Consider the following 14,258-nt stretch of genomic DNA (forward strand, 5'->3'; position numbering starts at 1 on the left):
ATGATACCATTAAAAACTTCTCTCCAATACGATTTCAATGATATTTTTTATCATTGATAACATGTGTTTAGTTGGTCTAAATTGTGGTCAAAATTGAATTTTAAGATGCGTGCACACCTTACTCATTAGAATGGAGGCAGTAAACCCAACCGGAGGGGGTAGCCTGTAAGTATATGTGTTGGTAAAATTGTATGTGTCTTTTTTTTTCGAATGAACTTCTCCATGTATATATAAGGGCCAGATCGAAAGCAGTGCTCGTTGCCTGTGTCTCTTGTGAGGCCAAGGGAGACTAAGCTTTCTTGTCTCTTTCCACCGGCGCCGCACGTTTACCTCGTCCTCTATGTCCTTAGGCCATGGAGGCGTGGTGGATCTCGGTCGTTTTCGGCGGGAGTTCTCCTCTCTATTTTCAGATGTCTTTTTGTATGTTTAGGACTTATGTCCTACTCAGGAAGACGAGGCAGTGGCAGTTTCCTGAAGATGGAATAAAGTTCTCCCCGCCTAGCCGCCGTCTAGGCGGTGCGACTAGCGTCATCGGAGGGCATGTGGACGTGTGTTTCCGATGAATCACACGGGGTCCAGTCAGTGGTTGTCTTTGGTTGATCCGCTCAGATTAGATCTTCGTTCGTGTATATTCCTGTGTCTTCAGGTTGGATTCTTCGGATCTACGCTTATCTTCATCGGCGGCGGTTGTTGTTCTGGTGCGCTGGTCCTATGGGGCCTTAGCACGACGACTCTCCGACTGTCTACTACAACAAGTTTCGCCCGGCTCCAGCGAGGGAGTGGTGACGACAGCGACGCGTCTTCGGCTCGCTTCAATGCTTGTAGTCATCGCTAGATGGTCTACGGATCTGGATGTAATTTTTATTATTTCTGGTATTCGTTGTACTACCATGATTGATGATGATGAATAGATTGGAAATTTTCCCGCAAAAGAAAAGAATGAACTTGTCCATGTCATCAACCAACAAGCTATCATACTTCCTCTATTTCTTTTCACTTCACATATAAAATTTGACTAAAGTCAAACTTCGTAAAGTTTCTTTGCATTGAGAAAAAAATTGAACAAGAGGCAAAATATTTGCCTCGCTTATTGATTAAGGAGAGTAGTAGAGTTTAGTTTGTGTTACAATATGGATAGTGCTACAATAACCCGAAACAACATTGGGTCATTACTCTCGCGGCAAAATTTGCCCTAGTTTTCCAGCACCCGTAGTGACCCATAGTTTGGCCTCCTTGACATTGGCAAGGAGAGTCGTCGGCGGAGTACTTGTGACGCCCCCGATTCAATCATACACTAACCATACACGCAAACGTGTACGATCAAGATCAGGGACTCACGGGAAGATATCACAACACAACTCTAAAAATAAAATAAGTCATACAAGCATCATAATACAAGCCAGGGGCCTCGAGGGCTCGAATACAAGTGCTCGATCAATGACGAGTCAGCGAAAGCAACAATATCTGATTACAGACATAAATTAAACAAGTTTGCCTTAAGAAGGCTAGCACAAACTGGGATACAGATCGAAAGAGGCGCATGCCTCCTGCCTGGGATCCTCCTAAACTACTCCCGGTCATCGTTGGCGGCCTGCACGTAGTAGGACACACCCTCTGCGTAGTAGGGGTCATCATCGACGGTGGCGTCTGGCTCCTGGGCTCCAATATCTGGTTGCGACAACTAGGAAGAAAGGAAGGGGGAAAGGGGGAGAAAAGCAACCGTGAGTACTCATCCAAAGTACTCGCAAGGAAGGATCTACACTACATATGCATGGGTATCAATGAAATGGATAGTATCTGTGGACTGAACTGCAGAATGCCAGAATAAGAAGGGGGTAGCTAGTCCTGTCGAAGACTACGCTTCTGACAGCCTCCATCTTGCAGCATGTAGAAGAGAATGGATGGTAAGTTCACCAAGTAGCATCACATAGCATAATCCTACCCGGCGATCCTCCCCTCATCACCCTGTGTGAGAGCGATCATCGGGTTATATCTGGCACTTGGCAGGGTGTGTTTTATTAAGTATCCGGTTCTAGTTGTCATAAGGTCAAGGTACAACTCCCGGTCGCCTGTTACCGCGGACACGGCTATTCGAATATATCAACTTCCCTGCAGGGGTGCACCACATTACCCGACACGCTCGATCCCTCTGGCCAGGCACACTTTCCTAGGTCATGTCCGGCCTCGGGAGATCAACACGTCGCAGCCCCACCTAGGCTCAACAGAGAGGTCAGCACGCCGGTCTAAATCCTATGCGCGCAGGGGTCTGGGCCCATCGCCGATTGCACACCTGCACGTTGCGTACGCGGCCGGAAGCAGACCTAGCTCCCTTAATACAAGCGCGAGCTTACGGTCCAATGTGGCGCGCGCCGCTCAGTCGCTGACGTCAAAAAGAGCTTCGGCTAATACCACGACGCCGGTTGCCCATATCTTGTCCCACGTGGCGGTTAGTGCGTATAAGGTCAACGACCCAACTCAGATCAAATACCAAGATCTCGATAAGCGTGTTATTATGAAATAACCACGGACGCCGACCAGGGCTAGGCCCACCTCTCTCCTAGGTGGTCTCAACCTACCCTGTCGCTCAGCCACAAAGTAACAGTCGGGGGCCGTCGGGAACCTAGGCCCACCTCTACCGGGATGGAGCCATCTGCCCCTTCAGCCCCCATCTCCGAACAGTATCATAAGTAATGTAACAGTATAAAGTATATAGCATATGCCCGTGATCACCTCCCAAAGTGATCACGGCCCAGTAGTATAGCATGGAAGACGGACAAGAGTGTAGGGCCACTGATGGAACATTAGCATCCTATACTAAGCATTAGGATAGCAGGTAAAGGTAACAATTGTAGCAACAATGACAAGCTATGCAGCAGAATAGGATTAACCGAAAATAGTAACATGCTACACTACTCTAATGCAAGCAGTAGAGAGAAGGAATAGGCGATATCTGGTGATCAAGGGGGGGCTTGCCTGGTTGCTCTGGCAAGAGAAGGGTTCGTCGTCGATGTAGCCGATCACAGGGGTACCGGCAGCGGTCTCGGGGTCTACCGGAAAGAAGTAACGGAGGGGGAACACAATAAATAACAGAGCAATCAAAGCATAACATGGCAATACGCGGTGCTAGGGGTGACCTAACGCAGTACTAGGCAATACTGGCGAAGGGGGGAAACATCCGGGAAAGTATCCCCGGTGTTTCGCGTTTTCGGACAGATGAACTGAAGGGGGAAAGTTGCGTGTTTGCTATGCTAGGAAGGTGTGGCGGACGAACGGGCTGCGTATCCGGATTCGTCTCGTCGTTCTGAGCAACTTCCATGTCCAAAGTATTTTCATCCGAGCTACGGATTATTTTATATTAATTTTTAAAGTTTTAATCAAATTCTAACATTAGTGTATTTAATTAAATTTGAATTATTAAATAGCTATTTCATTAAGTGCACCCAGTATCACACCCAATCAGAGACTGACTGGTGGGTCCAATAAGCTGCTGACTCAGCAGTCAAAGTGGACCAGGTCAACAGTGAACAGTGCAGGTGGGGGCCACCTGTCATTGGCTAGGTGATACACAGTCAACACTTTGACTGGTCAAGGTGGGGCCACATGTCATAGACAGTGGCAATATTAACAGAGTTTATTTAAACTAATTAACTTAATTGGTCAAGGTGGGGCCTAGTGGTCAGTGGGTCAAATTGCTAACAGATTTTATTATAGTTAAACTTAATCGCTACAGTTGCATGGACCATCGACAATGGCTAACAGGATTAGTTTATTTAGTTTGTTAATTAAGCCCATGATTAATTAGGTGTGGGTCCTGTTTGTCAGGGGCACATGGCGTCATTAGTAGCTGGGTTAATGGTGCCACGTCAGCGCATTGGTGTTTAGTCGCCGTCAGCCACAGTACACGGCGGAGGCTCGCCGGAGTTGTGTTCCGGCGACCATGTTGTCACCCACGAGCATCAGTAGGACGAGTGCGTTGGCGCGCATCGAGTTGGGCTAGTGGTTGGTTCTGGAGGTGCCGGGATGGACGCGGGCGACGAGGGCTAGCGGCAGCCAAAACAAGAGCTCGACGGATCCGGTGAAACAGTAGGAGATTGTGCGAGTAAAGCGGCCAGGCTACATCCTGGGGCCTCCACAAACACGACGGTAGCAACGTTTCGACCAGCGGTCAACGACAGCGGCGACAACGAGATTGGCCGCAGTGGCATGGCCACGACCGGCTCTCTGCTTCGGTTACGGCTAGCTAGGCGACGCGTGCGAGGCGGGGAAGAGAGGGGAAATAGGGCGGCGCTCACATCGATGATGAGGAGCGGCTCGGGGTAGCCGGAGGGAGACGGCGACGCGAAGTAGGTCGGCAAGAGGAGGCGCGGGCGCCATGGCTGGAGGTCGAGGTTGCCGGCGCGGGCATCAGGCGTGGCATGGAGAAACAGGGCGTCGGGATCCGCTGGGTCAGCTTGGCCCGTCGGCGGTCGAAGGGGCGCGCGTGAGGAGGCCCGAGGCGGTCGCTGGCGGCCATGGGGATCGGGACGAGGAGCTCCTCTCCCCTGTGTGTGCGTTGTGTGGTGGCGGCGGTGTGGGAGGACGAGGGAATGGGGTGGGATCGAGCGAGGGATTCGGGTGAGGCCTAGGGTTATAGCAGGGGAGGGAGCCGACCTGGTGGGCCAAACGGCCCAGGGGAAGGGGGCAGGCTTTGTCTTCTTTTTATTTATTTTTTTGGTTTCTTTTTCTCTTTTTCTCTTATCTATTTTCTTTTTACTGTTTTATCTTATTTTCTATTTACTATAGTTTTATAAAATATAAAATTAGTTCCTTAAATAGTGTTACTACTTATTCAAATGCCACAATAACTTGGGCTCCCAAGTAAATTAGTTTAATATTTTATATATTATTAAAAAGCATTTAATTATTGGTTTTAGCTGTTGTTCTGCTCATTTTAGAGCATTTAAACATTTTATAAAGGTGTGGTTTCTCCACCATTATTACTTAGGATTTATTTGTTCCACTTCGAACATTTTAGTTTTAATGTTTGAAAACTTTTATTGTTTGCCTTGATTTTGAATTTTGAATTCGAACGGGATTGATTCATCGGGAGATTAACAACAGTGATCGTGGTGACGTGGCATCATTAGTAGAAAGTTCTGTTGCTTAATTATCGGGGCGTTACACTTCTGCTCCACTACAAGAAATCTCGTCCCGAGATTTAAGAGGTAGAGTTAAGGGGAAGGAATTGGTTACGAAATTCTAACGATTCTTCTCGGTCTTGGGTGCTCTTCTCGAAGAGTTCGATCCAATACGTTGATGCCTTCATTCCTATGCATCAATGCATCACAATGAAGTTGTCGTCCTTCCTTCAGGATTTTCACCGTACTTACGAAAGGATAATAGGGGAAAACTCTATAAGGACGAATTCTAACAAAATTGAGCATCAGACGGTTAACTCAAGGGAAGAAGCATATGTATCTCTCGAATTGAAACGTAAGAAGATATCGAGAGCAAGGTAAGAAGGTGCAATAAGAAGTTTCAAGCGGATAGGCAATCATTTGTTGCCTGAAACAGAGTGTGAAAGGGTTTCAGAGCAATGGGCATAAGTATTGTTTCGGATACCAGAATTGGTGATCTCTCAAAAGGTGGCTCGTGAATTACATACAAAGTCAAGCATGAGGAATAACTTTGACAACAGGGTGTACAGGAGAGTCAGGTTTCGATCCTGGAACTGTGGGTTATGGGCCCACCATGTGGGTTAAAAGTAGGAATGGCGATGACGTCTTGCACGATCATGTAAGCAAGGCATGTCAGAGGATAGCCTATCAGTTATGTCGGCAACAATATCGGTACCAAGGGCGAGGGACGAAGAGAACCATTTTCCTGCTCGTTGAACGAGGCAGACCAATAGGCAAAGTTCTCGTCCATCGGTGGTTACCAGAATGTCATCAACAATAGTAACAGGGTCTTGCTGACAGAAATGTACACCGAGGTGTTACATAAGCAGGAGAATATTTCTACTTGGATCATATAGATCACAAGAAAGGGTAAACCAAACAATGGAAAGGAAAATGTGATTATCAGATTAAACCAAACAATGGAAAGGAAAAATGTGTTTAAACACATATTTCAAGGGTATATCCTTCCCAAGGACAAGCAGAGCATGATATCAGTGACAAGACATAATGTAGAAAACCCTTTAGGTAAGGGGAGAGAAATTTCATGACATTACCCATACAACGGTGTTTGGATAATTGAGCAAGAAACATTTAGCATTGGGCTTCAAATGTTCTTGTTGAAAATCGGAGTACCACAGACATGCTTCGAGATAGCATTGACATGGTCTTCAAGCAAAGGTCGGACCTTGGATACTCAATGGACTCATCAGGAACAACTTATAGAATAAGTCTTTCAGTTTCCTCATGGAAGAATGGTTAACATTGCTAAAAGGAAGAACTATAAAAATAGGCTCTCCAGCCAGGTGTGCTAGGCATGACATCACCTTACCGGGTCATATAAAGACCAACATTATAACTCTTGGAAAATGCATCCCAACCATCATATCTGACCGCGATTCATATCTGATTGGTGTTATCTCATACTCAGGATGCCTAAGAAGAAAAAGGTGCAACACCAATTGACGAGATGACATTGTAAGATTCTCAGGAAATGAACGATGGAAGCAAGTTCTGAATCATGTGTTCATCAATAAACCAAGGAGAGGATGAGGAGGTGGCTAATGGACTCAACGACATAGCATCGAGATTTCCAAAAGATGGATTTCCACAATTATGTGAACAAGGAGATAAGATTTGTCATATCAAATGATATAATGATGTAAGCTCGAGGAAAAACATACACACTTAAACATTGGTTGAAAGTTGCACCCGAAATATGGGCGTAGGGAGCATGATCAAGTTAGAATGGTGATCCAATAACCAATAGTCTAAGAACGAACGGTTGACCATTAACTTGAAAGCAATAGGGTCGCTAGAAGTTTTGAATTCACACATCATAGTTTAATTGTCGGTATTCCGGTTTGAAACAACACGGGGACCAAGAAAGAATGGTGATGGTGAGAAGTATTACTATACCAAGAATTAATAGTTGGGGGCAATTACCTCAACATTCTTGAGATAAAAGATGGTAATACTCCACGGTAAAGAAGAACAAATGTTGGATAGCAAGGATCTCAAGGTATAACACAAAACACGAACAAGTTTGTGTTGAACGGAAGGCAATAAAGTGGTCAAAGCTAACACAAATCATCGGGGGCAAGGATGGTATTTCTCATCATGAACTCAATTGATATCCTGGAAGAGCTCAGATGTTGATGATGATCACGACACATTTGTCGAGAGATTTCATGAAGATGTAATCAATCGGCAACGACATCAAGCAAAAGCAATGGTGAAGCGAAGGGTTATTGGAACCACGGATACGACACAAACTCGGAATCAAGCTTGATGTTCATGGAGAATTGATATGACGAGGAAGATCGACGTAAGCTTAGCTCATCATCGAAAGTTGCGCTCCGGGATTAAGGACCAGGTAGCACAGTTAAGGTTTAGCATGATAATGATATAGCCGATCAGGCTAGGAGTGACGTGATGGAGTATTAAACTTCTCAACAACAAAGCACTGAGAGTACTGAATCTCAGTATTGATTCGATTCACAAATCGGTGTTCTCGGTTGACGACAACCCAGAACCTGTGGAGTGACTATGATGGGAAAAGGTACTACTTCATCAGAATTTCATAAGATGAAGTGCAATGGGTGGATATCCTCGAGATACCAGGGGGTAATACTCGAAGGTAGAACAAAATAGAGGTTGGGAAGGCGTACTGATCTGCAGAAGGCAAGTACTTTAACTTGTCCGAGAAATAGAATCAAAGGAGAACAATCATGGTCGGAACCACGGTTGCAAAGGATCAATTCACAGATACCAGATGATATTTATCAAGGAAATATTTATTATTACAAGAAGGTTCCATGATAGGATCTACATCATGTCCATGGGCATGAACACAACGTTCAAGGTCGACTCCCACTTCTTTAATGCATAACCTTTCATTCACTTCCCGTCTTCGAAGAATTTATAGAGTTGAAATTTTTTCGACAAAACACCAATAGATATAACCCGCATAAACTTCGGGTTCACATAGACTAAAGAAGGCATAGGTTCAACCCATAAGGGCATCTTAGGAACATATACCACGAACTTCAGGAGTAACTAACAGAAGCTCAAAAGCTGAGCATGGTTGACACAAGTAGAGGATACAATTTACCAAAGGCATTATGTATCAGGGAAAGAACTCACAAGAATTTTGGATGTGAAGGACACTGTCTGATAATAACCCGGCAATGGGTCTGGCGGTCCACAACAGGGTTGATGTGAGTATCGGTACTCATTCAGAGGAAGAAGGAATGCAAAGGCATCGGATTATAGAAACTACTGACTAATTCCAAGCTCAAATGGAAAGGAAATATGATTTCCAAATCAAAGGATCATAAGCAAACGCTCTGATCAAGGATGGATAAATTGAGTAGGCTTAGGGGTACAATCGATGGCAATTTGATTGGTCGAGAACCAACTCCTGTTCAAATGACATCTGAGATGGAAAGATGAATTCTAGGATTCGACTGAGGAATGCGAGCATCCTCAACCTATTGGATCAACGGACTTAAAATGATAAAGACAAGGGATGCCTATAAGATTACGAGACTTATGGGATTAACCATAATGCAAGCAAGCAAGAATTTCAAGAGCAATAGGCTTCTCAGGATTTTGGGAAGATCGAATGGTATTTCGAAGTCTTTTGCGAAACACATGAACAACTGGGAATGAGCGGATACTCGATAAGTGCGAGGAATTATCCATAGGGGTATTCATGCGGCAAAGATCTGTAAGGCATAAGGCTCAAGAGATTCTTAAAAGTCGAAGAATAATTCGATGCATCTTGGAATAACAAGAGCAGCTGGGACTGAAAGTAAGAAGGACATGTGTAAGTATTTATCCATAGGGATGTATCGGTGGTAGGGGATTGCAAAAGCGACGGACACAGAGTCTCGAGAGAACATCAGAGAGTATCTTCGAAATCTTCTGGTGTAGCAGACGATCATCGGTAATAAGGTGCTCTCCGGGTGAAAGTGATCACGAGATCCTAATGTTAGATTTAGTAAAATTCATTAAACCCGAATAGAAGAGAGATCAGAGTACCAGAGTATATACAAGGAATAAAAGATCCTAATACCACCCAATGGCGACGTGGGCCCGTAAGCCACACAGCCATGTTAGTAAAAGTTTTGCAATGACTAGACTCGACTTCGGCCAAGGAGTGTGGAAGGGGATTCCTACAGGCAGTCGGCTCTGATACCAACTTGTGACGCCCCCGATTCAATCGTACACTAACCATACACACAAACGTGTACGATCAAGATCAGAGACTCACGGGAAGATATCACAACACAACTCTAAAAATAAAATAAGTCATACAAGCATCATAATACAAGCCAGGGGCCTCGAGGGCTCGAATACAAGTGCTCGATCAATGACGAGTCAGCGAAAACAACAATATCTGAGTACAGACATAAGTTAAACAAGTTTGCCTTAAGAAGGCTAGCACAAACTGGGATACAGATTGAAAGAGGCGCAGGCCTCCTGCCTGGGATCCTCCTAAACTACTCCCGATCATCGTCGGCGGCCTGCACGTAGTAGGACGCACCCTCTGCGTAGTAGGGGTCATCGTCGACGGTGGCGTCTGGCTCCTGGGCTCCAATATCTGGTTGCGACAACCAGGAAGAAAGGAAGGGGGGAAAGGGGGAGAAAAGCAACCGTGAGTACTCATACAAAGTACTCGCAAGGAAGGATCTACACTACATATGCATGGGTATCAATGAAATGGATAGTATCTGTGGACTGAACTGCAGAATGCCAGAATAAGAGGGGGATAGCTAGTCCTGTCGAAGACTACGCTTCTGACAGCCTCCATCTTGCAGCATGTAGAAGAGAATGGATGGTAAGTTCACCAAATAGCATCACATAGCATAATCCTACCCGGCAATCCTCCCCTCGTCACCCTGTGTGAGAGCGATCATCGGGTTATATCTGGCACTTGGCAGGGTGTGTTTTATTAAGTATCCGGTTCTAGTTGTCATAAGGTCAAGGTACAACTCCCGGTCGCCTGTTACCGTGGACACGGCTATTCGAATAGATCAACTTCCCTGCAGGGGTGCACCACATTACCCGACACGCTCGATCCCTCTGGCCAGGCACACTTTCCTAGGTCATGTCCGGCCTCGGGAGATCAACACGTCGCAGCCCCACCTAGGCTCAACAGAGAGGTCAGCACGCCGGTCTAAATCCTATGCGCGCAGGGGTCTGGGCCCATCGCCGATTGCACACCTGCACGTTGCGTACGCGGCCGGAAGCAGACCTAGCTCCCTTAATACAAGCGCGAGCTTACGGTCCAATGTGGCGCGCGCCGCTCAGTCGCTGACGTCAAAAAGAGCTTCGGCTAATACCACGACGCCGGTTGCCCATATCTTGTCCCACGTGGCGGTTAGTGCGTATCAGGTCAACGACCCAATTTAGATCAAATACCAAGATCTCGATAAGCGTGTTATTATGAAATAACCGCGGATGCCGACCAGGGCCAGGCCCACCTCTCTCCTAGGTGGTCTCAACCTGCCCTGTCGCTCCGCCACAAAGTAACAGTCGGGGGCCGTCGGGAACCCAGGCCCACCTCTACCGGGATGGAGCCACCTGCCCCTTCAGCCCCCATCTCCGAACAGTATCATAAGTAATGTAACAGTATAAAGTATATAGCATATGCCCGTGATCACCTCCCGAAGTGATCACGGCCCAGTAGTATAGCATGGTAGACGGACAAGAGTGTAGGGCCACTGATGGAACATTAGCATCCTATACTAAGCATTAGGATAGCACATAAAGGTAACAATTGTAGCAACAATGACAAGCTATGCAGCAGAATAGGATTAACCGAAAAGAGTAACATGCTACACTACTCTAATTCAAGCAGTAGAGAGAAGGAATAGGCGATATCTGGTGATCAAGGGGGGGCTTGCCTGGTTGCTCTAGTAAGAGAAGGGTTCGTCGTCGATGTAGCCGATCACAGGGGTACCGACAGCGGTCTCGGGGTCTACCGGAAAGAAGTAACGGAGGGGGAACACAATAAATAACAGAGCAATCAAAGCATAACATGGCAATACGCGGTGCTAGGGGTGACCTAACGCAGTACTAGGTAATACTGGCGAAGGGGGGAAACATCCGGGAAAGTATCCCCGGTGTTTCGCGTTTTCGGACAGATGAACTGAAGGGGGAAAGTTGCGTGTTTGCTATGCTAGGAAGGTGTGGCGGACGAACGGGCTGCGTATCCGGATTCGTCTCGTCGTTCTGAGCAACTTCCATGTACAAAGTATTTTCATCCAAGCTACGGATTATTTCATATTAATTTTTAAAGTTTTAATCAAATTCTGACATTAGTGTATTTAATTAAATTCGAATTATTAAATGGCTATTTCGTTAAGTGCACCCAGTATCACACCCAATCAGAGACTGACTGGTGGGTCCAGTAAGCTGCTGACTCAGCAGTCAAAGTGGACCAGGTCAACAGTGAACAGTGCAGGTGGGGGCCACCTGTCATTGGCTAGGTGATACACAATCAACACTTTGACTGGTCAAGGTGGGGCCACATGTCATAGACAGTGGCAATATTAACAGAGTTTATTTAAACTAATTAACTTAATTGGTCAAGGTGGGGCCTAGTGGTCAGTGGGTCAAATTGCTAACAGATTTTATTATAGTTAAACTTAATCGCTACAGTTGCATGGACCATCGACAGTGGCTAACAAGATTAGTTTATTTAGTCTGTTAATTAAGCCCATGATTAATTAGGTGTGGGTCCCTTTTTTCAGGGGCACATGGCGTCATTAGTAGCTGGGTTAATGGTGCCACGTCAGCGCATTGGTGTTTAGTCGCCGTCAGCCACAGTACACGGCGGAGGCTCGCCGGAGTTGTGTTCAGGCGACCATGTTGTCACCCACGAGCATCAGTAGGACGAGCGCGTTGGCTCGCATCGAGTTGGGCTAGTGGTTGGTGCTGGAGGTGCCGGGATGCACGCGGGCGACGAGGGCTAGCGGCAGCCGAAACAAGAGCTCGACGGATCCGGTGAAACAATAGGAGATTGTGCGAGTAAAGCGGCCAGGCTACATCCTGGGGCCTCCACGAACACGACGGTAGCAACGTTTCGACTAGCGGTCAACGACAGCGGCGACAACGAGCTTGGCCGCAGCGGCATGGCCACGACCGGCTCTCTGCTTCGGTTACGGCTAGCTAGGCGACGCGTGCGAGGCAGGGAAGAGAGGGGAAATAGGGCGGCGCTCACATCGATGATGAGGAGCGGCTCGGGGCAGCCGGAGGGAGACGGCGGCGCAAAGTAGGTCGGCAAGAGGAGGCGCGGGCGCCATGGCTGGAGGTCGAGGTTGCCGGCGCGGGCATCGGGCGTGGCACGGAGAAACAGGGCATCGGTATCCGCTGAGTCAGCTTGGCCCGCCGGCGGTCGAAGGGGCGCGCGCGAGGAGGCCCGAGGCGGTCGCTGGTGGCCATGGGGATCGGGACGAGGAGCTCCTTTACCCTGTGTGTGCGTTGTGTGGTGGCGGCGGTGTGGGAGGACGAGGGAATGGGGTGGGATCGAGCGAGGGATTCGGGTGAGGCCTAGGGTTATAGCAGGGGAGGGGGCTGACCTGGTGGGCCAAACGGCCCAGGGGAAGGGGGCAGGCTTTGTCTTCTTTTTATTTATTTTTTGGTTTGTTTTTCTTTTATCTATTTTCTTTTTACTGTTTTATCTTATTTTCTATTTACTATAGTTTTATAAAATATAAAATTAGTTCCTAAAATAGTTTTACTACTTATTCAAATGCCACAATAACTTGGGCTCCCAAGTAAATTAGTTTAATATTTTATATATTATTAAAAAGCATTTAATTATTGGTTTTAGCTGTTGTTCTGCTCATTTTAGAGCATTTACACATTTTATAAAGGTGTGGTTCTTCACCATTATTACTTAGGATTTATTTGTTCCATTTCGAACATTTTAGTTTTAATGTTTGAAAACTTTTATTGTTTGCCTTGATTTTGAATTTTGAATTCGAACGGGATTGATTCATCGGGAGATTAACAACAGTGATCGTGGTGACGTGGCATCATTAGTAGAAAGTTCTGTTGCTTAATTATCGGGGCGTTACAGTACTCTTCTGGCGGAAGGCACGTGCACTCCTTACGTTCCAAATGGTCCAGGTGAACAAGAATTGTGAGTGAGGCCAACACTTCTCAATAGGGATAGACTTGTACGAAAGGCCCATTGAAAGTGCAACTAATCCCCATGTGATTTTGGTAGTTAATACCACATACAAGTCACTGATCTAATGCTCATTGATAATAGACTTCAGAGAAGATATCCCATTGTCATGGCAAGGTCTAGTGATTGTGGACTCCTCAAAATGCTAAGGACAAGAATTGGCAAAGCTCCGAGACTCTACACTTTTGTTTAAGTGAACCAAGATGACATTGAGTCCATAGGAAAGCCAATACTATTAAAAGGGGGTGAGGTTTTGATCATGACTCAATTGCTCAAATGCTTAATGATATTGCTCCAAAACTTCTCAACCACTTCTCCACATCACTTCCATCCAAAACCCTAATGTTCATCTCGGCCCCACCGAAACCTTCCCATCCGGACCCACTGAGATGACCCCATACATTGCCATATACCAAACCCTGATGTTTCGGTATAGCTGATATGGATCTCGGTATCACCGAGATGGCCTGACCAAGTTCCTATAATGAAGTTGTTTCATTTCGGAATTACCGAGATTAAACGATAGGTACTACCGAAATGAGGGGTTGTTCCATTTGGTCTCACCGAAAAGCCTGACGGTCAAGTCTTTTGCACTAGTTGATCTCACCGAGATTTCTGAATCGGTGTGACCGAGTTGGGTCAAAGACTTGTAATGGTTGGATTTTTGGTGCTGCCTATATATACCCTCCACCCTACTTACTCTCTAACAGAGCCATCGGAATGAACAATTACCTTCATTACTCATTTGCTGAGAGAGAACCACCTACTCATGTGTTCAGATCAAGATATTCCGATCCAACCATTTGGACCTTGATTTCTAGCCTTTCCCAAGTTGCTTTGCATTCAATCCCCTCTCCTACCAAAGCAAATCTGTGAGAGAGTGATTGAGTGTTAGGGAG

The 14,258-nt window shown here is 46.3% G+C and overlaps 1 protein-coding gene across 3 annotated transcripts; it reads right to left on the reverse strand.

Annotated features, from left to right (window-relative positions):
- Window positions 1-1,088: 1,088 nt before the first annotated feature.
- Window positions 1,089-12,688, reverse strand: LOC123053150 (uncharacterized). Of its 3 annotated transcripts, XM_044476561.1 has the most exons (3): window positions 12,388-12,688; window positions 11,069-11,142; window positions 1,432-1,668 (listed from the first exon to the last, which is right to left on the reverse strand). In XM_044476561.1, exons 1-3 carry the CDS (start codon window positions 12,606-12,608, stop codon window positions 1,568-1,570), a joined length of 396 nt encoding a protein of 131 aa, XP_044332496.1. In that variant the 5' UTR covers window positions 12,609-12,688; the 3' UTR covers window positions 1,432-1,567. The 3 variants fall into 3 exon arrangements, 1 of the variants encoding a protein (XP_044332496.1); XR_006425429.1 differs by lacking the exon at window positions 11,069-11,142 and having other exon boundaries at window positions 1,089-1,668; XR_006425430.1 differs by lacking the exons at window positions 1,432-1,668; window positions 11,069-11,142 and adding an exon at window positions 9,703-9,762.
- Between the last annotated feature and the right edge of the window lie 1,570 nt (window positions 12,689-14,258).

Source organism: Triticum aestivum, chromosome 2D, assembly GCF_018294505.1.
Source record: "Triticum aestivum cultivar Chinese Spring chromosome 2D, IWGSC CS RefSeq v2.1, whole genome shotgun sequence".
Classification (NCBI taxonomy): domain Eukaryota; kingdom Viridiplantae; phylum Streptophyta; class Magnoliopsida; order Poales; family Poaceae; genus Triticum; species Triticum aestivum.